At 42.9% G+C, this 26,241-nt stretch overlaps 2 protein-coding genes across 3 annotated transcripts in view; both read left to right on the top strand.

The window, feature by feature from the left end:
• Positions 1 to 63: 63 nt before the first annotated feature.
• gpx2 (glutathione peroxidase 2) lies at positions 64 to 2,940 on the top strand. Its single transcript, XM_067614612.1, has 2 exons — positions 64 to 791; positions 2,144 to 2,940. Exons 1-2 carry the CDS (start codon positions 570 to 572, stop codon positions 2,495 to 2,497), a joined length of 576 nt encoding a protein of 191 aa, XP_067470713.1. The 5' UTR covers positions 64 to 569; the 3' UTR covers positions 2,498 to 2,940.
• A 2,709-nt stretch (positions 2,941 to 5,649) lies between these two features.
• Positions 5,650 to 26,241, top strand: part of LOC137199348 (signal-induced proliferation-associated 1-like protein 1) — a 36,702-nt gene continuing 16,110 nt past the window's right edge. Inside the window, exons 1-4 of one of the 2 annotated variants that reach the window (XM_067613580.1) lie at positions 5,650 to 5,968; positions 18,521 to 18,584; positions 23,671 to 25,380; positions 25,517 to 25,647. In XM_067613580.1, coding sequence (XP_067469681.1) covers positions 23,898 to 25,380; positions 25,517 to 25,647 — 1,614 coding nt within the window. In that variant the 5' untranslated portion in view covers positions 5,650 to 5,968; positions 18,521 to 18,584; positions 23,671 to 23,897. The remainder of the gene's footprint in view (positions 5,969 to 18,520; positions 18,585 to 23,670; positions 25,381 to 25,516; positions 25,648 to 26,241) is intronic. The other variant, XM_067613581.1, reaches the window with a different exon arrangement.

The raw sequence follows: 26,241 nt of genomic DNA, 5'->3' as shown, positions 1-26,241 counted from the left end.
CAATGGATTAGACTGGAGAGTGAAGTTAGGTCCACTGAGTTCAGACAGTGGACTCATTCATTTTTCATCAGGTGCTGTGAAAACTGATCACATGTTAAATTTTTGATGACTTAAGAAAACTGATACCTTATAGAGAAACCATAATGCAGAAAACATGTTGCAAAGCATGCTGTTTTCTCCACTAAACACTCTTTGAAATTAGCATGTACACTCAAATACATGTTGAAGATAATACACGTAAAATGCTCCTTTGATTAACAGCACGTTTGGTTTAAAAGAAATGTAAACACTTGTCATGTCTTGACCTGAATAGGTTAAAACACTTCTTATTGTAAACCATCCAAAATCAACTCCATTAACTTGTTTGGTTTTACAATCAGTTTCATCAATCTATCTGAAACATGTGAAAGAGTATAGTGTGTCTGGTGTAGATCAGTTTCCTGCAGAGCCATTTGACACCCAAAGCTGAAAGGCAGCTTTCTGCCCTAAGCCAGTCAGGTGACCAGCAGTTGGATACTGTCACACTTTGAGATCCCGTCTCCCACAAGTGTGGAAGCACAAGAGTTGAGATGACGTTCATCGCCAAGACCTTCTACGACCTGAGAGCCACCACACTGGAGGGAGACTCGGTGGACTTCAACGTGTTCAGGGGACGGGTGGTCCTGATAGAGAATGTGGCCTCGCTCTGAGGCACCACCACCCGGGACTTCAGCCAGCTCAACCAGCTTCAGAGCAAGTACCCCCATCGGCTGGTGGTCCTGGGTTTTCCTTGTAACCAGTTTGGATATCAGGTCAGTAATCAAACCTGACACTGCAATATTTAATTTTTAATTTTATTTTTTTTTTCTTTTTTACCTTGTGAAGGGAAAATGTAATTAAAAATATTGAGTTCTATACAGAAAAAAATTCATTCAAGAATTAAAGTACAATGAAAAAGTGTACAGCTATCATTGGGGGAAAAAGCTCAAATTCAACTATTAGCAGTTTACATTTCTTACAGATAACAGCACCAAATAGACACACTGACCATGCATGAGAGAGGGAAGCATACAAAGGCACACTTTCAACCCCACCAAAGAATACATCCAATCAAACACATTCAGACACACACACAGACACACAATTGTGTTTCCATCACTTCAGAGGACATTACATTGACTTACATTAATTTCCTGGAGACTTATCTCAATCTTAACCATAACCACCACATGCCTAACCCTAACCCTTACCCTAACCTTAACATAATCCTAAATTTACCCTAACTTTAAACCAAGTCTTCACCCTAAAATTAATGATTTATGTTAAAGGGACTTGCTTTTTGTCCCCATAAGGGAGGCAAGTCCCCACAACATGAGGAATACCTGGAACCACATACACACACACACACACACACACACACACACACACACACACAGACATTCCTTCCTCGTCCACAGTGATATAGGTCTATTTTGCAGACACTTACAAGCTGTGCTTGTCATTTCATTTAACAATTCTATGAATAATATTTAAAAGTTATCAAATTGTTTTTAAAAAAGTTATAAATTAAACTGGTATTAATGAAAAGTTGATTTTGTGGGCCTGAAATTAGTTTATATGCTAATATTAGTTTGACATTTTATTATTCATGTCAAACCCTGCTGTGCCAGTTCAACAGTTAATACAAAACATCACCCCTCAAGTGCCAAGCTTTCCTGTTCCCTTTTAGATGTATATTTGGGCATATTTATTGAAAATGAATTCCAGCAGATGTTCAAAGCCAATTCCATCAAATCCATTATTTGATAAAATCTTCCTGGATCTTCTCACATCCAGGCTAGGCTGAGATTTACCTCTTAAAATGAACCTTCTCTCTCTTTGCTTTACCCAATGAGAATGACTGTCGTTTTAGTCAGTATTCACTCATAAAATAATTCAAAATAACAGCATAGTTGCCTTGTGTGCAAACTGTAGCTGGTCTTAAACTTTGATACTACATTAGATTTTATGTATCTCTCGTGTGTGACAAGCTCAATTCCTGTTAAAGCCAAAATTAGCTAATTAAACTCTTAGCTTTTAAGCCTTTAAAATACTGCAATGGAATCTTGAACAGCTTGAACAAATATGATCAATGTCACTCTGATAATGAATGTGTGTTTTGCAGGAGAACTGCACCAATGGCGAGATTCTGAATTTACTGCAGCATGTGCGTCCAGGTGGTGGCTTTCAGCCAAACTTCACCATCTTTGAGAAGTGTGATGTCAATGGAACAAACACGCATCCTGTCTTTGCCTATCTGAAAGACAAACTCCCCTATCCTGATGACGACCCCTACTCCCTCATGCAGGACCCCAAATTTCTGGTGTGGAGTCCCATCAGCAGGATGGACATCTCTTGGAACTTTGAGAAATTTCTCATTGGGCCAGAGGGAGAGCCCTTTAAAAGATACAGCAAAATGTTCCCCACCATTGACATAGAGCCTGACATTCAAAGACTGTTAAGATTAACTAAGACCTAAGAATAGCCTCCACATGTTAATGACTTCTCATCCATAACAGTCAAAGCTGATATGCTGTCCTCCACACTTTTAAACCTTATTAAATGAGGGTGATATTCTGAAACTCTGTGGGAATATTACCTGAGGCCCTATAAGTGTTTAAAAGTAGTGGATGAATAGATTCAATATATGTTTCATACTTTCAAACTTATGTTAATGGACAAAGATAAATCTGCACAACAGCAGACTGTACAGTATTATACCCAGTTTAAACAAATGAGGGCATACCTCAGAAAAATAATAACTTGAAAAACAGGGTATTTCCAGTATGTTTGCATGTGCTTCTTCTTCTTGTCCTATGCTAGCCTGGCCAGCAGATGGTGCTACATACTTGATTATACATACAGATAACTTCTGTCATGCTGTTACAAATTAACATTCACAGCACACACACTCACAAAATGTTTGCACTGGAATAAAAATCTAAAAACCACATTTCGCACTCATTGATGTATCTTTTTTGAATCGGTCAATTATAATATGTGAGGCACCTTAAAGATGTCTGCCTATGATGCAAATTTGACAAAAATAGGTGTTGTCATGTCTGAAACAGCCCTGTATAGGCATAGTAATGAGGCTTTAAATATAGTAGGAAGGATGTGGAATTGTGATGCATGTTGTCACTAATACGTACGCTCTCTAAAATAACTCCTGCATTATGCATCCTCTGATCTGCTGATTCATTCAGCCTTTGTGGAGATCTTCTTTCTCCACATAATTTACTAGATCTGCATTTCCAAGTAACATCGGCTGATAGGGCTGCAGTCAGTGCTTTACTACCACAGTGACACCTGAAGTCAAGTCCTAAATCATGCATCTAGGTAATCTTCTACCTTGCCACTGTGTAATGAGCTCTCATCCAGCTTTGGTTTTCTATGCACAGTATGCATTGTGAGCAAGGTCTGCAGATTAGCTGTGGATTTTCTGCACATCCGCTCTCATCCACATCAGCCTATGATGTCAGAGCCACAGGCTACACTGGCCAGGCAGTGCCCTAATGTCTTTGGCAAGTTGCTGCAGGGACATTTGTGACAAAAATGAAACACTCAGTTACCTGACACTGTGCAGGGGTTTTCGCCCTTTGCATGAAGCTGCTGTGGTGGTTGTAGTCTGCCTCACTGTCTTTGCATATCATATTTAAAGCCACGTCAAAAGTCAAATTGTTTATCGTCATATGCACAGTTAAAACAAATTTCCCTGTACAATGAAATTCTTTCTTTGCCTTCCACTCTAAATGCCGTTTATCAAAGAAACACGAGGTATAGAAATGAGTGTGTGTGTGTATGTGTGGATCTGAATGTGGATGTGGATCTGTTGATCAGTCTGATGGCCTGAGGATAAAAGCTGTCCCTTAGCCTAGAGGTCCTGCATTTCACACTTCTGTACCTCCTGCCAGAGGTCAAAAGTGTGATAAACCTGTGTTGGGAGTGGGTGGAGTCTATGATGTTGCTGCAGGCTCTTCTGTGGACTCTCTACTTGGTGGTAGCTGTCCTACAGAGATCTTCTCAGCAGTCTTTACCACTCTCTGCAGGCGTTTGCGGTCCATGGCGGTGCTGTTCCCATACCACACAGTGATGCAGCTGGTCAAGATGCTCTATATGATGCAACTGTAGAAGCTGCTGAAAATCCTCAGTGACATGACTTTCCTCATTTTCCTTAGAAATTACAGCCGATGTTGTGCTTTTTTGACCAGCTGGGTGATGTTACATGTCCAGGTGAGGTCATTACTGACGTGGAAACAGGAATTTAAAGCTGCTCACGGATCGTCAACGGTTGATGAGGTCTCCTCTCCTTCCTCATGTCCACAATCATCTCCTTCCTTCCTCCATCTCCATCTCATCTGTGTTGAGAGAGAGGTTGTTGTTGTTACACCATGTCACCAGACTTGCCACCTCTCTCCTGTATGCTGTTTCATCACCCCCAGTGATCAGACCACTGTGACTTTGGTGTCGTCAGCAGATTTCAGGATGGTGTTGTCTCTGTGTGAGGTGATGCAGTCGTAGGTGAATATAGTGTGTAGAGCATGGGGCTGAGAACACATCCTTGTGGGGTGCCAGTGTTCATCATCACAGTGTGTGAGGTTAGATTTCCACTTCTGACAGATTGTGGTCTGCCAGTGAAGAAATCTAAAAGCCAGTCACAGAGTGTGGGGTTCGGGCCAAGGTTGTACAGTTTTTTTTGTGAGTTTGTGGGCAAGGACTGGATTAGCTGTAATCGATGAAGAGCATTCTGATGTAAGCATCAGAAGCAAGCACATGTTTGTGGTTTCATGATGCATGAGGGTATTTGATACAGATCTTTCTCACAGGCTCACTGGTTAGTGCCTCACTGTCAGGTTACTAATGTAGCTTATATATTCAGCAAACACTGGAGGAGAAAGACCAGGGGCCTCTCCTGCACCCTCTGCACTGCTCCCCTTCACACACTGCTTGCAGAAAAATATCCCCAAAGATTTTTTATGTATGACAGATGAATCACTCAATTCAGTTTGTGAATAATATTGTACACTTAATAAAATTATAAAATAAAACAATCTCATCCCATCTGAATTTGTATAATATGTAAATTATAACTCTGGACGATGCTTTTGATTTTCATGTATTTTAGTCCAACAACATTAAGCAATACAATTTTGATCTTTTTTTTTATAGGAATTGTATAACATTATAAAAGTTCATTTTATTCTAATTTCTTGTGGCCATAATTTTTCCAACTTGAACAGGACATAGCATTTGCAATACATTTGCAGTAGGTGCACAGTAACTGCACTGGACCCTCTGTGTGTGTGTGTGTGTGTGTGTGTGTGTGTGTGTGTGTGTGTGTGTGTGTGTGTGTGTGTGTGTGTGTGTGGTTAAATATCATTATTGTGAGTGGAAAGATGTTGCTCATATCAGCTTTATTTAAATTTTGACATGGTGAAACCTAGGGCATATAACTGGACGTCGTTTCGTAGTTTCCAACCTCCTATTTTAACGACAGAGTGAGAGCTCTTCGTTTCCCCTCCACTCCGTCTACACACTACAGGTGAGCACAGTTGCCACGGAAACGTTTGCTTTCTCCACGAAGCCTTCTCGCGAGACTCCGGGGCAGAAAGACAGAGAGAGAAAGAGAGAGAGAGAGAGAGAGAGAGAGAGAGAGAGAGAGGGGAGGTTGCCTGAATGATCTCATCCCTCCAGCAGCTGCATAGCGCAGCGAGGCAAACCCGTAACTTTCTATCAAACTTCCAAGTTGCCTTTGAGAGCGACACACCGGGACATTTTCGGTTTAGACGCGGAGGAGCGAACGCGTTTTCCCGCGAAGGCGAAGAAGAGCGCTGCGCAGTTTGTGTTTCGGACTTGTGGGACCTTGTTACGAGTTGAACAAAAGGAGGAAAACCGCCTCGTATTGGGTGTCATCCAAAAAAAAAAAGCTTGAGGTAGAAAAGGAGAAAAGGTGAGTCGGGAGTGTGGTGCTAGTCATGTGCGGGGTGTTGTTCGCGGTACCAACATCTGTCGGCTGTCTGAGGAGGACAAAGCAGATCTTTGTGCTGTGTGAAGCTGCAGTGTATAACCAGTGCCAGTGTTTTTAACTAATAGGACTGCTCGGTAGACGAAGTGCATTCGGTGAGAAACGTTTCTATCACCGGGGCTGTCAAAAATGTATTGGCAGTGTATCCGCTGCGTCGTTGCATGTCAAGGGCATTGTTCCCAGCACTGCTTTACAGAGACGATTCACAGGTGGCACCGTGTACACTACATCACACAGGATGTATGGATGTCTCCCTGTGTGACTGTCACCACCCGAAAATCTGTATTATATTTTATTTAGCATGTAATACCTCACACGAGCAGGGGGATCTCAGGCTCCAGGTGATTCCCTTGTGCCACATCTGCCCTGGACCTGAGAGCTGTGGTTGTTTTACAGCCTTAAGAGCCTGTCTGGTTCATCACCTGGTTGATCAGATAAGGCCAAAGTAATTGAATGATGAATAGAGTCCAGCCTAATCAATATGCAATGCTTTAAGTTACATTTTATACATGATGTTGCCCATTATGTTATATTCCCTATTGAATAAGAGTGTGTTTTGATCAGAAAATAACCAATCAGACCCTGCTTTTGCTGTACTCTTGATTTTTGTGTGCAAAACATGCACAAACACAGCGTTTTCTGATCCAAAATAATCAGAGAGACTGTTATGGAACTGAGAAATAATACAGATCATCACGGTGGTAGCAGCCTCATATAATAGGAATGATCTGGTAATGCAGAGCTACCAGACAAACAGAGGTTTGTTTGGATAGTAACAACCATGTGCCTTTCAAAGTTCTAACATATGCAGTATTGTGTCCAAGAGGAGCTTATTTACAAAATATCAGCTGCAACACATCTAGTCACCACTATGCAGGTAGGAAATTTAAAAACCCAGTGGCCTCCCCTCCTCCATGAATCATAGTGTCTTGGAGTTGTGTAACTTGACATGAGTCAGGTGAAAAAAGGAGGAAGCTTTGGAGTTGAGCTTTGGGCAAGGATTTTTGGCATTCTTTATAGGCTTAGCTGACTTATCATCACTTATCATACAGCCGCACTGCCATCCTTACTGGTGAGTCTAATCTCAGCTTTGTCCCGTTTGCTTGTTTCAAATCATAGCCATTATTCACACTTGACTGCGTCTTGCTCTTTATGATGGGATTTCTTATAGAGACTTAATCTAATGCAAATGCAGCAGCTTTATATCACTATTGTGTATGCTCTGTTTTAATCAGCCACAATGGGACAACAAGTCTGTGTTTCATGCTGCTGACAGAAATACCACTCAAGGTTAAGATGAGACAGAACTGTTTGGGACTAACAGCTCAATTGAGGACATGAGACCACTTTGCAGCCATAGCATGTTCAGTCCTAAGATGAGTTTTCTTTTTCTGTTTTTGCTGTTCTTATCAAAATGCACCTGCAGCACAAACTCGAAACATGTCTCGTTCCTTGACAGAAAAACCTTTGCTTCTCATGTTTCCTCCTGTGCTATTACTGAAGGACAGTGTTTCTATTTTCACTTTTTCGCATTACACTTCTCACATAATGACAACAATTGTTATTGTGCTTCATTTGTAGTATTGTCTTCCTACCCTGCCCACACATTCACAGAGGGATGTTTCCTGTTGCTAAGTTAAGCTTATGTTTCTTTTGTCTCCTGTGTATTGGCTGGTAGGGAATAGCTTAGGCAAAGATAAAAGGCAACAACAAGAGGAGCATCGTGCTGCTTTATAATTTGCCACTCTAGAATGTGTAGGGTGCAATTATGCTAAGTGGCCATCATTGAAATGCCTACATTAACTGTTTACATTATATAATGAATAATGAGATTATTGTTATCATTAATTCTCAAGTTCAAAGTGCAGAATTCCTTATTGATTTAATGATCCTAATGCTTACATCCAGTATTGATTAGACTAAAGTTTTGACCAAGCTCTTTCTCTTGGCTACAAACTTTTAAAGTTACATCGTTTCTCAAATTTCCTCACCTTTTGTGGATGTGCTGTTCTACCTGGGCCGGATCTCCTGCCACCTTTAACTGCCTGTCACTGATGATAAGCTGGAACAACAAACTAAACAGACCTTGAGATACGGCCCTGAATGATCTGGTGTACCAACATGGCCAATGTCAGCTACAAGGCTGATTTCTTTATGCTTGTTATTTCTACGACAAACATCAAAATGAGTTGCATATTCCTTGTTTTGACGGGACCTTCAGACATAAATAGTTGACCTATATCTTTTTTTTTTTTTTAGAAAAAAGAGAAGCTCTGTCAGTCTTAACATGACTGATTGTGTCTGACCAATATTAGTCATCCAATAGTCAGAAGTCAAATGACTTGATGATGATATGGCCTCCAGTGGTTTTTGGTGTGATTGCCTTTTTGCTGGTGACCGATGGGGTTGATGAGTTTGACTGTAATGAGGTGTGACTAGGGGTCTGCGTTTCCTGCTTGCTCAACTGTTGGAATGCTCAGTCTTTGTCTGGATCGGACGATCCACTGTATGCCAGCCAATGGAGGAAAGCAGAGGGCTCTGAAGCTACAATAGTGATGATGTAATCCCTTTCAGTGCACTGTCACAGAGTAAATGCGTGCAGACAAAGAAAAATTCCCCTCTATCCCGCCCCACCTGCCACAAAGTTTCGGGAGGTTTGACCTCGGAAAAATGCAGTTCGGACACTGTAATTATCTACACAGCGGAGCTCGTTCACACTGGGAGTTCAGTAGTGGGGCAGGTGCAACATGTTGCTATTGGCTCCGATCTGGCCTGATTGACAGTTGGATCTCCTTTTGGTGGTCTGTTACTTTTATGCTCATGAACTAAAGCAACCTCTTTGTGACTGTTTTCTGTCATCCTTCTCCCAACTCTCAACCCTAAACCAAAACCCACAGTCACGCAGAGATCAGACACTGTGTAATTCCCCTTTTCTGCTCCCATCAAACCTCATCTTGCTGAAAATAGTATGACATGGGGCAGAAATCGGAAGATGGAGAGAGGGGGGGAAAAAAAACAGTCTGACAAACAACCACTTAGTTAAAAGAATTTCAAGTGCGAGAAGGAGAAAAACTTTCCATAATGAAATCTGGGATTCTGAGGATGATGTGTTGCTGCAGGCTATCCACTGCCACACAGTGATGACGTGCTCGTTATTGTCTCGACATGTCTGCTACACTGTCTCTCCGTTTGGCTTGCGCACTTTCTCTGGAACAGATTACAGAACTCTGAGGCTCTGAGAGGAATCAAAACATCCAGCAGAGTTGCAGGCCCCGTGCCCCATGCGGAGCCTATGTGGGCAGTGGTGGAAAAATAATTCCACATACAAAAACCACGGAGGTTTCGCTGTTGTCCCTCCTGTGGACAGAAATCTGAGAAGGAGGCAGGAATGCGTGAGGGCTTGGTCATGGCTGAGCTCAAAACAGATCTCGAAGACAGGTCTGTTCAGCTTGTCCTCATTCCTGCTCGTGCTTACAACTGTTTTCATTACTTTCAGGAGCAGCTTTTAGCATGTGATGTGGAGTAAAACAGGAATGCAGGCACAACAACAGTACACAGAGTAAGGTTTTCTCCTGAACATAAAGACACAAGTGTAGGAACGCTATCTAAGTAGAAAACTGCTTTAAAAATAGGGAGGATTCATGCTGGAGTTTGTGTTGTGCTTTGTTTCCTGTGCTGAAACTCTGAAAAATCTTTCCTCATATTGCTCCAAAATTCCACATCCTTTGCTTTGGAACCAGGGAATCCATTTCCACCCTGTGAGTTCCTGCTCTGCTCTTGGTAAAGCTGAAAGGGAAGAATGAGTCCACTGTAAACCAAAGGCTTCTTTTCCTGGACTCAGATGACTTTTTAAACAAATACAAGTTTCAGGTGGTCAGAGCGAAGTGTGCAGGAACTATTCATGTAGTATATCCATGTAGTTCTCTATTATTACCTCAGCCCTAATAGTAAAACGCAGAAATAACTCAATATTGATGTTACAGTTATTAGGCTGTGCAGTGTATAACAGTACACTGTCTGATGACTTTGGCTATAGTCTTTTGCTGTGTTATTCCAGGTGCAAAGGGCAGATAGGGCAGGCTAATAACAAACATGGCTGCTTTCCCAGCCTTTCCTCTCTCGCTGCCTGTTTCCTGTGTATTTCATTGATGTATTCCTGGATACCCTGCCTACAGATTTGCGACACAAGAATCACAGCTGAAACTGAAAGCTGGCCTGTAAATATGCAGTTAAGGCATATTTAGCTGAAGACTTGAGACACAGCTTCCTGACCGTATACCAACGGCCTCTTTCAGTGTTAAATTGCTGGAAGTGTGTGTGTGTTGTAATGTTTCTGTGTCTCTCTACAGAACTAGTGCTTTGCTGTCATTACTAGCAAGGAGGTAAGGTGGTGTTGTTGCCATGTTTGTGTTAATGTGGTACTCATACTTGCCCTGAATGCTGATTAGGTGGAAGTTGCCATTGGGTGTTTGCTATTAGAGCCTGTATATGTCCTAGATGTTCAGCTTTTGGTTCATTTTCAACAGACTCTAGAAACCTAAATCATGTGTTAAAATATCCCAAACAAGTTAGAAAAAACACTCCAGAGGATGCAGATGAGGAGGCTTATACGGAGCTCCCATCAAAACTTGAATGTTTTCCTCCTCTGTGAGTTACAGGGATGCAAAATCCTGATTATTATCAGCCGGGGGGATAAAAGAGGGGTTTGGTGGTGGTGGTGGTGGTGGGGGGGTGGGGGGGTGGGGGGGGGGGGGGGGGGGGGGGGGGGGGGGGGGTAGCGTGTTAATTGCATTCTGCTTCACTCTGCATCCATGAACCAAGACTCAAACAGAGGAATTACTCGGACAAGTGTCTGTTGTTGTCTGATTAATAAAGCAGATGTTAATTTGCTTGGCTTTTTCTGTTGCGTATTTCACCATTAGTGGGGTTTTTTTGGTGTTTAATGGAAGCAAGAATATTGAAAACACTGCTCCCTGGGTTGCTACTTAAAATGACATGTGGCTTGTGTGGAACTGGCATGGAAGCACGATAAACCGCAGTTGCAGAGCTGGCTGGAGTGTGCCAGTACGTGCAGTGCAGGCCAGCAGCTGTGCAGGTTTGCACTGTGATTTTCTGGCACAGGCTGTGATTTAGCAGGGCACCACAGTTATGCAACACTAGCTGACTTATCGCAGTCCAAATGACTCTGTATGAATTGATTAACTCTGCAGCCTGTCTGTTTATAATTGGACTGGAAGTGCACTGGGCCATGCACTGGACACATGCCAAAATCAATGACTGGAAATGGTTTATGCGTATAACTTTGCCACACTGTTGTTGTGGATTTTGTGTCCTCCTCAAGCCTTTGCACATGCAAAACAGTATGTTTACAGTCTACTTGCCATTTCTGAGAAATAACGCTGGTTACTGAGGCACACCTGAGCTTTCCACTGAGTCCTCAGTTGGGGAATTAGGCTGCCCTCAAAGCTGTAAGGAACAACACATTCAACCAGACTTCTTCAGAGACAGGGCAGAGAATCCCCCTGAGGTTTTCTGCGAGGATAATGAGTCCTTCCTTCAAGCCCCCCACATCCCTCCTTGATCTGTGCTGGTCCTGATGTCAACTCATACTGAAGCTTTACCTCCTTGTCCTCAGCACTGCAGCCCATGGTGTTACCTTGTTAAAATGCTTACCTGGCAAGATCCTTTCCTTATTTATCTGCCTCCATCTATGCAAGCTTAAAAGGGTTAATTACAAAAGGAGTACATCTTCTGCACCAGGCACACAATTAATGTCTGGTGGCAGCAGAGCAGCTATTTGGCCAATGTGAGAGGATATTAATCAGGCTTTCACCTTGACTCTGGCCTTCCAGGTTGGCTGGCTGTGTTTTCCTTTTTATTGCTGCTCTCTCATCTAAAGATCCTATTGTTTCCAAGCTCCTCTCTCACATGCATTAGTCAATGGGGAAATCCTTGTACCAGCCGTACAAGGAGTCCAAATGCATCCCATTATGGCTGCCCTTATTCATCAGTGTAATCAAATTAGGTTATGTGCTTTACCCTGATTGCTGCAGAGGTGTATTTGTTGCCCAAGCAGCTGTTGATCGATTGACGGAGCAGTTTGACTGATGAAAATGAACTCCAAAGGGTGTGTAGAGCATCTTATGATAGATTTGATTGCATTCTCTGGAGGCCTTTTGAATAGTCTGGTCAATGCTGCTGCTGCTGCAGTGGAGCTCATGTTTCTAATGTTTGCACCGCAGGGTCCTGGCCTTTCCCAAACTGCCTAATCAAAGCATCACAACTGCTCCTCTCCCATAACATCACCTCACCACAACCTGTCCAGACAGATCCAGAAAAATGAGGAACAAACCAGCACGTCATTCCCAAAGTATTCCATTCTTAAAATAGGATTTCAGCAACACACTAAGTAAGTACTGTGGGATTCAGAGGAGAGTGCTATCAATTTCTTTGTTGCTGAGGATATTTTCATTCTTTTTTCCTGTCAGACTTTTATCTGATCTGAGCATTTGGCTAATGTGTCTGTGTTTTAGCTAGAAATACCATGTTGTTGTTGCATTGGCACATTTGAGTTTTTGCATGAACACTTGATTGTTTCTGAATTTGTGAAAAATAGAAATATACTTCAAATTATTGTAGTAAGTTTGGTCTAATTAGGATTCCTATTTGGTAGTCCTCTGTGATTTGGCTTGTTTGCTACCTGTATAATAACGCAGAGGATGTGAGAGGACAGGGCTGTGGATGACTTCCAAACATCGCAGGCATCTGTCATATTGACACTGCCACTGTGAGAATCTGTCAGGCTACTGTCGACTGACCTTGCTACTCATACACAGTTGTACACTGAGACCTAACTGCTCTCACCCTGACCCTGTCCTCATCCCAAACCCACACTTACTACGCACACATATTCATGCTCATAAACAGTCTAATTCATTTATTTATGCTTGTAAACAGCTCGTAAACTTGTTTTAGTCTGAAATACAGTGATGAGGATTAAAACTAGCCTTGCAAGTAAAAGGGTCCAAGCTAGTGGCAGTTACCACAGCTTGAGGCTGAAGCCAATGCGGAGTGCAATGCCACAGATAGCCACTAGATGCTGGCTCTAAAAAATCCCTGGCTCCAAATGACTCCCATTCAAACAGCGTCAACTTCTCTCTAGAAATGATAAGTCAATACATTTTTTCAACAAGTCATTAAGTCCTCAATTGCGAAATTCAGGCCCTCTAGTAAGTATGTTGGTGGTCATTTTGGAAATTATTGTTCCGTTAATGAGATTTGAAGACTTCTAGTAGGCTTTGCTGTATGCCATTCAAACTTGCTCAAGCACAAACCAATGGGTCACCTCACTATGTCCATCGTTATATACAGTCTATGGATCAAAGCATGCCAATGCTAACCTGACGCGCCAGATGGTTTGTTACACAGAACCATCTGAGAAATCCTTGGAAACTGTTTGGAAGAGGGCAGTCACTTTCAAAAGATACTTGGCAGTGATTGGATGAAGCATCTATCAAAGTCTATCACAGCTAACTTCAACCAGTTAAATCAACGAACCATATTACATAGAGGGGAAAGCTGAAGAGAAAACACAACAACAAGCTGCAGTCTGAGATACTTTGAAAGCTAGCAAGCAAGTCAGTGTAACTAGATATGTAGTTATTTAAATACTCTCCAGTTCTGATATAACTGATGCCATAGCAGCACCTATACTAACCTCTTCAGGAGCTGCCATTGTTGCTTTCGAATGAACAGTCACTTCTCACTGTCATCACACATAAACCATGCCCATAGCTCCCAGTAGTTTCTCATAGGAAACTGATTGGTGCCACAAGTGCTTAACATGAAGCCTGACAAGATGGATTCTCGCATGATCTTGTGATCTCGCGAATCCAGCTGCCTTGCAAAATAACCCCAATGCAATTCAGACCTGGAATCTCACTAACCCAGTGCTATCTGGAAGCCAAGAATGGCTCCTTGAGGTTATGCTGCTCCCTCAACCTGACCAAAGTAGTTTGATCAAATCAAGTGACCAACATTATCATCCTCAAGAGCTCTGTGTTTTCAGTGGAATGGGGTTAACATTGATTAGCTTGTTTCCAATAGGAATGATGGGGCCACGTGATTGGCATTCCAATAAAGATTTGCATGCGTCATGCTTGCTTGTTGTCTCTAATCATGTGCATGCTAGTAGCCATGGGCAACAGGAGTAAACGGATGCATTGGCCTGGGCCCAGCTAGCACTGGCACTGGGAAAGTGACCAATACTCACTGATGGGCACACACATGCACACAGCATGGTGCTCTGGCATGCATTGTGTGTGACCAGTGGATGCCCCCAGCCCCGGGCAGCCAGCAGTGCACTCTACTCCTACTCACTGAACCATCTCATGTCCCGAACCAGCCTTCCCACACTCAAAATACCATGATGTAATTGACATTTTGATTGATGGCTGATGACCCACTCTGTTTATCCTTGTTCAAACTTTCCTACAGCTCTACAACTCTGTTGCTACCAGCAGTTATGTGACATGGATCCAGTGGAGCAGTCAAAATGAATCTGCACATGCTAGATATATAAGATGTGTGAGCAGCACTGTGGGCTAACTCTTGAGTCGTTTTGTTCGTGAGTGGCTGTGATCTGGGAATGAAGTAATAGCAGGCTTGGAAGTGTTTGGCAGCCCCCCGGCTGAACCCCATCCCCCGTCTTCTGGCACGTGGAGAGGCTGAATTATAGGCGGCAAACACACAAACCATTCACTCAGCCCTCCTCCTTGCGTCAACACTGTTAATTATACTGCTGCTACTCTCGCATCCTGTCTATTTTAATCCTCCACTGATGGAAACTGCTTCATCCCAACACATACTTGAGCACAGAGGCGTGTGCCGGCCCCATGCTGAGCAGGAAGTATTTGTTTGCTAACAAACAGGTTCACTGCTTTTCAGATATTAGGAGGGGGATATTTACCTTTTGTAGGCAGAAGAGAGGGAACTGAGTGCCCCTATTAACACCTCTCTCTCTATCCCAGCCCACACCACCTTGTTTGTCAATGCTTACTGGTGGGAAATACTTCCATTGCATTGGGGTTAATCTAAGTGGACTGGTTGCTCAGATCAGCGAGGCAAAATTTTGTCAAACAGAAATAATTGCTACATGGCTTTTAGTAGAATATAACAAGCAGAAATATTCTAATATAACAGCAATAAACCTACAGCTAATACATTCAAATTCATGACTGCCAAGTTGGGAGTCACTTCACAGCCTACAGGAGCTGTTAGTACAAAAAGTAGGTGAAAGAGACTTTCCAAGAGCTGAGAGCAGTCAGTCACACTAATAATGATAGAATTGAAAAGATTTAGCTAAACCTGTGGCATTGGTGTTTTGAAATCCAAAGCTTTCTCTCACAGTATGTCCTAGGGGGAAAAATCCCCACATAAAACCCCTACATAAACCACATTTTTGTTCACCTGGAGTAAATGGTGCAGTGGGTTGTTTGGAAAAGGTAAGCTATTTGGCAGTGTGTCTGCACGGAAATGGTTGTCAGTATGTGTTTTCTCTGTGGAGCAACATTGAGGTGGAATTGTCATATTAAGTGTCTCAGTGTTATTTGAAGCTCCTGTGATAGCTGTGCCACCTGATATATGAGTATGTTGGCCTTTTCAGTGAACCTCAGTAGGCTAATTTTCCTGACATGTAGAAATTCTAGGCAGCCAGAAACACTGATTACTCTGAATTCACTAATGAGTAGCAAAGCCCCTCAAAAAAGGCCATGTTCATGTAGATTTAAAACCAGAGATAGATAAAAACAAAATCTCAAAAATTAGCTGGTGGGATGTTTATCTGCATTGAATAAACACAGCCCTGCATCCATGGGCTGTCCAGAAAAACTTGTTGTTTCAGCTATTTGTAATGAAGTAGTAAATTAAGGGTATATTACAATTTACTTTAAATATAAATAGAGTATTTTAAGTGAATATAATTTAAATATATGATTTTTGGGGCAATTCTCAAATTTTGGACGTTCATACACAGTAGCAATAGCCCAAATCCAATGATAACACTTTGTGAGTGTGCTTATCAAGTACAGGTGAGTTTTGTTGGAGTAGCGGTTGACTGGGTGAACTTTGGGCTTTATCATCAGCTTTTGGCACAGAGCCACCACTCATGTGAACGTTAACTGCAATTATCTTTATGGTGCTCCATTAGTCTAGTGCCACTTGCACACATGAACCTTGTGTTTGTTTCTAACCAGTGAACCTGTGTTTCACCCATATTCCAGACTGCTGTACAGTCAGATAAATTTCTAGCGATCCCCCAAGACTAGTGTCTGGAGCTGCATTTCCACACACATTACTTATAAACTAGAAATATACCAAAACTTATTTCAATATATTTGTTAAACAGAGTTGTCAACTTTCAGTTGATTAAACGTGGGCGCGGCAGTGTTTGGAACAGAGATAAAATATGACACATGACAGTGCAGATGTAGGGATGAAACTTTCTACAATATAATTTATTTCTTCATCACCTCATAAAAATTTAGAAGAGCAGAGTTTATGGTGTAGAGGGCTACAAGTCACAGCCAGTATTTACTGTTAGGTAACAAGCATATTATATGATCCCTCACTGGCTTCCCACCTGCAAACACTGCCCACTGTGTACAATTTGGTGCCCAACCAAGACGGAAGCACCGTTGCAGAGTTGAACCCAAGTCTCTGCAGTGGTAGTAATGGAAAGTTGAAAATGTGACAATAAATGCACAATGTGACCACCATGTTTATTTGCATGAACTGTGCATTTTATTGTATATTTCAGATTTGAAATTCTGGTTCTGAATAAAGTTGTAACTGTAAAAAGAAGAGAGGTTGAGGAGACAAATCCTTCATATGTTCTACTCAGCCTTGATTGTACTCTACACAGAGACCATAACTTGCATTTCAAACACGGGGTTTCAAAGAAAAAATATTCTTAGTTTGAGACAGGTATTGCAGAAATAACATCTCAATAAGCTGACTAGGACCAGCAAAGTTGTCTTTGATGTTTTCAGAGACAAAAAGCAGTTTGGTTTGTTTATTCCTATGAACCAAATTGACTGTGTCGTGCTCTTTTAGTTTCTCTGGAATTTTGTGGATTATTTTCAGGGTTATCCTTTGTCATGCATGTGTGTGTCTGAGCCTTTGTATCTGTGTACCTGTCCATGTGCATCAGGAGCTCACTGTCTCTCTAATGGAGTCTTAGGGTTGGAGGAGGGCAGAGAGGGCAGGGAAAGGGAAAGTGCAGCCTAGAGCAGACTTTTAAACCTCAGCTCCCAACTGCTGCAGTTCAGCAGCCAGGAAGCCACCTCATTAGAATTTTTTACATTCCTCTTCAGGCAGCAGCGCACTCCTTCCTCTCCATTGCTCTTTATAATGCACGACTTTTAAAAGCTGACAAGCTTAAATCTGAGCTATAAAGACAAGTCATCTATAACCCCCACGTCAAATATGGGAGGCACTAAAACAACTTGGGCTTGTCTCTATAGATTAATGTATTTATGGACCATAAAATTGTGAAATTACTGTGCACAATATTTGTGATGGCTTACATATATTAAATCAATTGAATATAAGCCCATTAAGGACTTTGTTCACCTTTTTGTTTTGACAGAGTATCGTCAGCTATTAAGTGTATAAGAAGTAATAATTCTTCTTTACTCTGGATAAGCAGACCACCTAAGCTGTTAGCAGTGCAATTAGATTTTTTTAAGGTAAATGGCCCTCCAGGAGTTGGACAAAGACTTTCATTGTCAAACTCCTGGCCCACCCAGATAATGACATTGGGAATAGGAATGGGTTTACCATCACTAACTATAAACTATGTGGAGTGTTTCAAGTGTCTATTTATCCTGCTGTCTCTCCCACGTAAAATGTGAAACCCTTGTGGTGTACTTTCTGGATCAGAAGAGAGGAAGGATCGAGGACACCCCTGCCGGAGATAATGGCAATGAATATATACTGGCGCTCCTCCAGAAATGTCTTCTTGTGTAAGGCTGTGAGTGAAATTCAATTTGCCAGTGTTTAGCTATGCCCATTACTCACTGAACTGTGCTGCAGTGATAGCGAGGGGCCCAGAGTTAGGGCAGAGCAGCACATCACAGAACAATGGCAATGATGAATGTCGATATTCTGCCAAAGGTTTTTGAAGTGCTCCAACTACACGTGCTGTTTGCATTGCGTGTGTGGTCAGTTGAACTATTCGTCAGTTCACTTCTATTTCTATCACAATTTTATTGCGGTGCGCCACTTCATCAGAGGCTGGTATCTCATAGATCAAAGCCTCCAATGTAAGTTGGCTGCTAGGATAGTAGACAAGTCTGTAGTTGTTAAGTCATGGCACTCAAAAGTTTTATAACACACTATCACTTGGACAGTCAGTGCTGCATATCTCTCTAAGACTTTGCCTGAACATGCCCTACTTCTCTTCCCTCCCTCACACAGACGTTCATCACTTCCTCCACTGAAATTGGTGGAATTCCAGTATCCTGGCTCGCGGTTGCATGATGTGAGTATCATTTGTCTGCCAGCAGGTCTGCCTGTTTTTTTCTAAAGGTGTCAGGTTCTCAGGTTTGCTCAATCAGACGGGCAGGTTTGTACCTGGTTCTCAGCCAGATGCATGTACAGGAGGAGGGAGCAGACAGAAAGAGTAAAAAAAAAAAAAAAAAAAAAAAGAACAAGGCAGAAGTAGACAGGGGAGTGGTGGAGATACTTTTTTACTTCCTGTGCATCTGTTGTGCTTGTGGCCAGCTGTGGTTGAGCTATACCTCAGTGGATGTGTAGAGACCTCAGTTTACCCCTCACTCCTCAATACTCCCCCCTTGACAGGAAATTATGTTGTGTAGGAGTCAGTGGAGTTGCTACTATTGCAGATTTTTCTTCATCTGAAGCTGTAATTCTCTCTCTGACCGGTGCTTGACCTTCTGGGCAAGTTTGTTCATTGTGGAAGAGTTTGAGGTTTAACTGCAATGTGACTCCAGTTTTCATCATTTATACAAACTTTCCCAGAAAAGTATTTTCCCATGTCACTTTCCCAAATCTCAGTCATCTGACATTTAATATGTGTTGCAGCAGTGAGTAATTAGATTACAAAACCGCTAAATTGATCCTGATATGATTTTCATACAGTCATGCACAACGCATAAGTCTGCTTATTCTACCGTAAATACACCTTGCTGTTTTTCTATTGGACATTCCTCCATCTTTTTGTGTTCATCATGATCATATCCTCCCAGTAGTTCTTTGTTGCTTCTGTTTCCCTTGTTTACCATTTCTGGTTCAGTCCTTCCCTCATCTCTATCTCTCCAGCTCCCAATTCATTTGGTTTTCCTGGCAGGCCTCATATACACAGCCATAGTGAGGTTCCTGTGCCAGGCAGTTTTCAAAGACTTCACTGTGTTGGAATGGGGCCCCAGTCTTGCCCAAGCCAGGACAGAGGGACCTTTGTGCCTGCTGCCCAACAGCCCAGTCAGCCCTTAGAGCAGGGAAAGATTAGGAGACAGGGAGACCCAATGGGCTAAATGGAAGGGTGCCTTTTGAAAGCCATTGGTGTCAGCCAAACAGCCCTTTAGCCCTATTCAACCATGCAGTAATTACAAGCTTGTAGGGCAATCCTTCGGCTCCTTTGTCACAGCTTTTGAAACACTTGCCCAGTCTACTGGGAAACTTCATTGACTCTCAGTTTGGGGACTCAGGACAAGTAGTCTCTCAACTCTAGCATGTTGTCCTTTCTCTCGGGATAGCAAGCTAGCCAAGCCATCTCAGCTACTGGGATTCCCCTCCAGGAGACCCTGACTTTGAGAATGTGTAGTACCCCAATCTGTGGCTTGATGATGACTCAGGTCTTGTTCTTTTGGTTTATGAGTCAGCTTCTAAGAGTCAGACCCCAGATTTATGTTTCTGATTCATCACACTATTCATCTGTCCTGCTGACTGACTGCTGTCTTCCACCTTTGATTAGTGTATATGTACTTTTTGTCACAAGGTCCTGAATGGCCTTCTGTCTGAATCACCTGTAACACACTCAGGCTGAGTCTTCAAAGGTCTGTGTCTAGACTCGTCCCTACAACCAGAACATCTAATTGTTGCTCCTCAGAGGCATGCCACAATATCACCAGCTCTTCGTCAACATCTGTATCACCGCTTTGCTCATCTCTCCATGAGCAAAGCGGTGATACCAGCTGGGGAGGTCAGAGCCCCAATTATAGGAAGTTAACCTCATTTAGTCGACAGGCTCAAGCTGTCCGGACATGTCCCACAGACCTGTGAAAAAGAAAAAGTTGTTAAATTCCGAAGGGGATGGATGGATGGAGGGTGGCAGGATGGGTGGAAAAAGAGACTGTTATATGTTGTGGGTCTTTTATTTTTTCTTGGCTTCCACTACACTCTGGCATTTTCAGCCCATCTCTCTCTGTCACATACGCACACACTTAAAATGTATACAAGGCACACTTTTTCAGTCTCTATGTCAAACTCTTCCTTTTAATCTGACAAGACTATGAAGCCTGTCGTCTGTCTGAGTGAATGTCAGCAAAGAGATTAGAGGCCCTTTTTCTGGGACGTGTGTGTGTGTGTGTGTGTGTGTGTGTGTGTGTGTGTGTTTCGTTCTATTCATCAGTCTGTCCCTGCGGACACTCTGCAGCATTAGGGAATGAGGCCCAACACTCTGGGACTGGACCTGCAGTTTAACGTACATTCCCAGACTATTTTCATTCTTATTCATGTCAGAGAATACAGTGTTAGTAGGACATGAATGGGTTTTATTATTAATTAATGGGTTTTTATTAATCTGCTTCAGACACATACTCTACTCCCATGCCCCAATGAACAGATGCCCATTCATTAGAGAAGTGTATAGACTAGAATAGGGTTGGGCCGCTGATGGCTTACAGTCATTGAGCCCCCCCCCCCAGGTCCTCAGCAACACTGGGGCACACCCTGCCACACACACACTACCACACACACAGACACACCAATTCTGTATGGTCAGCCTGGATCAAATCTGCATGCCACACAGTAAACTACATCCAGCGGAGATTGACAATAGCCACAGACACTGGAATTACAAAAGACAAAAAAGCCAGATGGGCAAAGTCGTACCTTTTTTAGCAGTTTGTTGCTGCCATAATGCATAGTGATTGCCACTGTCACTGATCAGTATCTGCTCACATCAGCTGGGCTGACTGCATTTAAAAAAAAAAAAAAAAAATTAAAAGTCACTGGTATATTCTGCAGTTACATCGCTATGGCTAATATTTAAAATATTGTTTATAATCAGATGATCTGCTTAATGAGGTAGCTTAAACATAGGCTATAGGGATGAAAAGTCAGGAAAGACCAGGTGAGTAGCTGAGGATGGGCTGTGAATAGGTTCAAATGGACATCGTCATATGCCACTTCAGTAGACATTGACCAGCCCTAGTGGGGAACCTTCCTTGGGTGACAGATGGAAGATCACAGTGGCGGTATTTTCTTTCATCTTATTTGAATTTCCTCTGGCTGAAGATTTGAAGAGATTGAAAGCATGAAAGTTACATGAAGTGATGCCAGGGCATCTTGGTGGCCTTGGTGGCGTAGCATGTAACCATGATGCTGTTATAATCTGATATTTTTTGCATCCATTTCATTTGATCGCGTCTAATTTGGTCTAATGCGAAGGATTTTTCACTGATTTGCTTATTTGGCTCCACATTAAACCTCTAATGAATTTCTTGTTTGAGAACCCTGTTCACTGCTGTTTTATTTGTGATTTAACCAAATGACAATTCGACACACTCTCATCCCCAGAGCCATGAGATTTTACACTCGCTCTTTTTTTCTTGCAAATTGATGTTGATATTATCATACAAATGGCATTGTCTAGGAAACATTTGACCCATCTCTCATTTGACTGTACCATTATGGTAATGTTGTTGACATGCACTATGCACTGCATTCATACATATATATATATTGTTTGTTTCTTTAAATGGAAAACATCCACGTCTTTGAATTACACTTATTTATTAAAGCAAACTGTAATCCCTCTTAGATAAATATTACACTACAGTGGATGTGTCACACCCCACATGAACGTCTGCTTCCTACTCAGGAGTGTATCTGTGTGCTAGTTAGCATAAAGCTGGCAGGGATGTTGGGATGCAGTGTGAAGGTGGCTGTGCTGTAGGCCCGTCACAGTGCACTGATTGCTAGTGGCTAATGTGATCACAGCTACAGCCAGGCAGGGCTGACTGAGAGTGGAGCCTTAATCTCCCCCAGTGTCTCACTGCCAAATTGGCCTGATTTGTCAGGCAGAGGATCATCACCCACTTCTCAGATGACTTTCAAAGGGCCCCTTTGCTTTTTGATGTGAAGCTTGGGATATTTGATCCAGAAAACTGCAACTCTGCATTACAATTCACTACTGTTGGCTACTAAATGGGCACGCAAAGAGATCTCACAAGCCAGGAGTCGGTCTTAGAGGGAGGTTTAGAGGTCTGCCACTTGCGGAGACTGAAATTTACTGATAGATCCAGATTTTTCTCTCACTCATGTGTAATCTTGCTTTGAACTAGGGGTGTGCCATATTGTATCGTTCACAATAATATCGGTATAATTTTTAATGTGATAATAAAAATCATATCGTGATGATGGCAATATTCCGACTTGCTGACGTAATGATGTCATACCGTTACACACAGCAACAACAAACATGGCTGAAAGCTACCGGCTTCACAGTGGATATGAAAGTATATTAAATATCTTTTTCTTGTGGACTGTTGGTTGGGACAAAAGAAGACATTTTAGGATCTCACCTTGGGCTTTGGAAATCTGTGATCGACATTTGTCATGACATTTTATAAACCAAACAACTTATCGATTCATTGAGAAAATAATCGACAGATTAATTGAAAATATTTTTTTGTCGCAGCACAACTCAAATTAACTGATCTGGGCAAAGGCATCATTTTGCTCAGACCTTCAAGGAAGAAAAAGACACACATTGTTGAACCCATTTTGAATTTGGCTGAGCTTTCATGTTTCCCCTAGATGCTAATGCTGAAATTGGTTTGAAAAGTAGGCCCCCTTATCTGAAATTAAACATGTCAGTGAATTTTCACTGGCTCCTAAAAAGCAATCAGAGGAAAAAAAAGAGAAACCTCCACATTTTGTTCTGCAGGCAGATTTATGGATTCCATATATCTCGTACTTTCTACAGAGAGGAAACATTTGCATATTTGTAAAGATGCCCTCACACATTTTCACTGGAAAGGTAAAATGAAAAGATACCCTGTGGTATGACAGATATGAAATGAAATGAAATAAAAAAGGGGGAGATATGTTCTTGCTTACCTTAAAAAATGAGATTGTAATTAGACTTACCATTGTGCTTTCTCCTATGTCAAGAGAGAGAGTGTAACAGGGCACTGATCAAAGTCAATCAAGTGTGAAGAAGTCTAGTTTTCCAATACTATGGATCTCATTTCCACAATTTTATAGTATAAGACCCTTATTTCTGTCTTCTTTATGTCAGGGAATGTGGTATGAGTCAGGATATGGATAACTTTGTCCACACTCTTACTGTCTGTACTAACTGACTTCTCTTTTCTTTCCAGGACTGTGTGTTTGAAGTAAAAGAAATGCCAATTGGAAGTGTCGACACAGCCAAGGAAGCAGTATGCAGGCTTGAGTGCTGAGGAGGTGGCCTTAACCCTTCTCTTCTTCTGCCTCTTCACTTGTTGATCCAGACAATCAACCTGCTCATGAAGTCAGGTAGAAGCATCCCATCCCAGAGGCAGCTATGTCAACCTACTGAGTGCCTTTAACCTTTGGCACTCGTGTCATGACAAGCCTGAAGCGCCCACCCATGGAGCGCACCGTTGGGGGCTCCATCCCCGCCACTGATGAGTTTTACACCCGCCACCTCCGTGTGGTCAATGGAGGGGCTGTGCCAACCCGCACAGACAATGTTCATGCCAATGTGAGCACAGGAGTGCCTAAAATGGGTGTTCGGGCTCGGGTGGCTGATTGGCCCCCTAGAAAAGACCTTGCAGGGACTCTGTGGCACTCAGCAATGGAGCCTGAGAACCCTGGTGTACCCTCTGCTGGAAAACCTCACATTAAGTTAGGCTCGATTATTAGCCCTCAGGACTCGTCAATGCTGCGTAACATCCACAATACTTTGAAGAATCGAACCCAGGCCCAGGCTAACAACTACAGCCCTGACACCCGTTACCTGGCCCCAGGAGACTACAGAGGTCCATCACATAGAAACCCACGGCAGAGACGCATCCGTCAGCGCAGCAACAGTGACATGACTATCAGTGAGATGGAAGGTAGTGGGGACAGTGGCGAGGACTGGGGTCCACCATCTGGAACCAAATGGTCCCCTCTTCACCGCGAATATGGCAGCACCTCCTCAATAGATCAGCATGGAGCATCTGGAGAGAGCTTCTTTGAAATGCTTAAGGGCTATCAAGGGGAGAAGGTTGACCAGCGTAGCCCTGCTCCAGCAAAACTGGAGGACATGCTGAATGTGGGGCCCAAGCAGGCCATCATTGATCTTCAGGAGGATGTTACAGAAAGCCTGCCTCCTAAAACCAAGGACAGAGATAAGCCCCCAAAAAGACGCACTAAATCTGAGACAGGAGGTGAATCTATATTCCGTAAACTTCGGAATGTGCGAGGTGAGTCAGACTCACCCAGAGCGGGGTCTGACGTAGAGGATAGCAGGACAGAGGATGTGGGCCCCCCTCTTAAGCCCTGGGTGTGTCAGAAAGGCTTTTCCCACTATGATGTTCAGAGCATGCTGTTTGACCTCAATGAAGTAACTCAGTTGCGGCAGACTGCAAGCAAGAGGAAAAACACCACCACGGGGGCATCTGCTGCTGCTGTAGCATCGGCTACCTCCACCCTCTCGTCCACCCACAGCCTGCCTTACAGTTCCCCAAGTGGCAGCCAGGAAGAGCTCAATTCGAGAGACAGCCCTACTCTGGACACGGGGGATGAGCAGAGCAATGAAATGCTGCTAAGTTGCCCCTGCTTCCGAAATGAGATAGGTGCAGATGGCAATGGGAGACGCAGATTGGGAGCAGGGTATCATGGGCTTGTGGGTGGTGGAGCAGGTAACGGCAGCTCAGGGAACCTGAGTGTGGAAGGAAATTTGTATGAAACATCTGTGAGCACACACTGCACCAATGCTGGAGTAGCAGTGCTCGAGGGACCAAAGGAGGGCCCCAGCACGCTCAGCGAAAAGGGCAAACAGTACATTGTGGAGCATGTGGACCTGGGAGCCTACTACTATAGGAAGTTCTTCTACCTAAGGGGTAAGATGCATATAACTGCTTTCATTACATGTTTTACATTTTACACACAAATGTGTGTCGTTTAAAACAGTGATGTTGAAAATCCCCTCAACAAATGTTTTTTAAGTGTGCCCGTTTCTCACTTCCTCTACCTCAGAGCACTGGAACTATTTTGGGATAGATGAGGTGCTGGGTCCAGTGGCAGTGAGCTTGCGCAGGGAGAAGCTGGAGGAGGACAAAGAGCACGGCCAGCAGTATAACTACCGCCTCATCTTCAGAACGAGCGAGGTCAGCCATTGTAACCTATCTTGCTAACACCCCAACCTCAGAACCACATCACATCAGTCCTTCCTGCTGTCGAGTGAATCTGCTCACAGTGTTTAAAGATGTAGTTCATTATTTTCACACTCACAACTTTGGAAAAGTGGAAATTATTTTGTTGGCATTTTTCTGTGTTGTTAGACTGTTAGACATGTAGCAAATCTGTACCCTACTATGCTCATATCCTGAATATCTGTATCAAATCCTGCCATTTACAAGGTGAGTATGGCTCACTTACTACTATGCCTGTGCTGTACGAGGAGGACCAGCTCGAGGTGAAACCAGTCTCAGTTCTTGTTCTTTATTATGCAACCAGCCCTTGGGCTATTCAGCTGTCTTCCAATATCAGCAATGTGTGAAGAAACTTCAGGAAGTGTCCTCATCTACCAGCCTCCAAGGCCTGTCAGTGCCCAAGAACCTCAAACCACTGTGTGGAGAGCTGTTTCAGTAAAAAATAGGCTGTTATATTTAGTTGCATTGTTGGCCCTAAGTCTTCTGTGTCTGGCCTGGGATTTTTAGGTTTTAAATTTTGGGTTACAAGTTTTATTATATGGATGTACA

This window comes from Thunnus thynnus, chromosome 16 (assembly GCF_963924715.1).
Source record: "Thunnus thynnus chromosome 16, fThuThy2.1, whole genome shotgun sequence".
Taxonomy (NCBI): Eukaryota; Metazoa; Chordata; class Actinopteri; order Scombriformes; family Scombridae; genus Thunnus; species Thunnus thynnus.
Note: the sequence above shows the minus strand (reverse complement) of the source record. Positions and strands in the feature narration are given on the sequence as shown.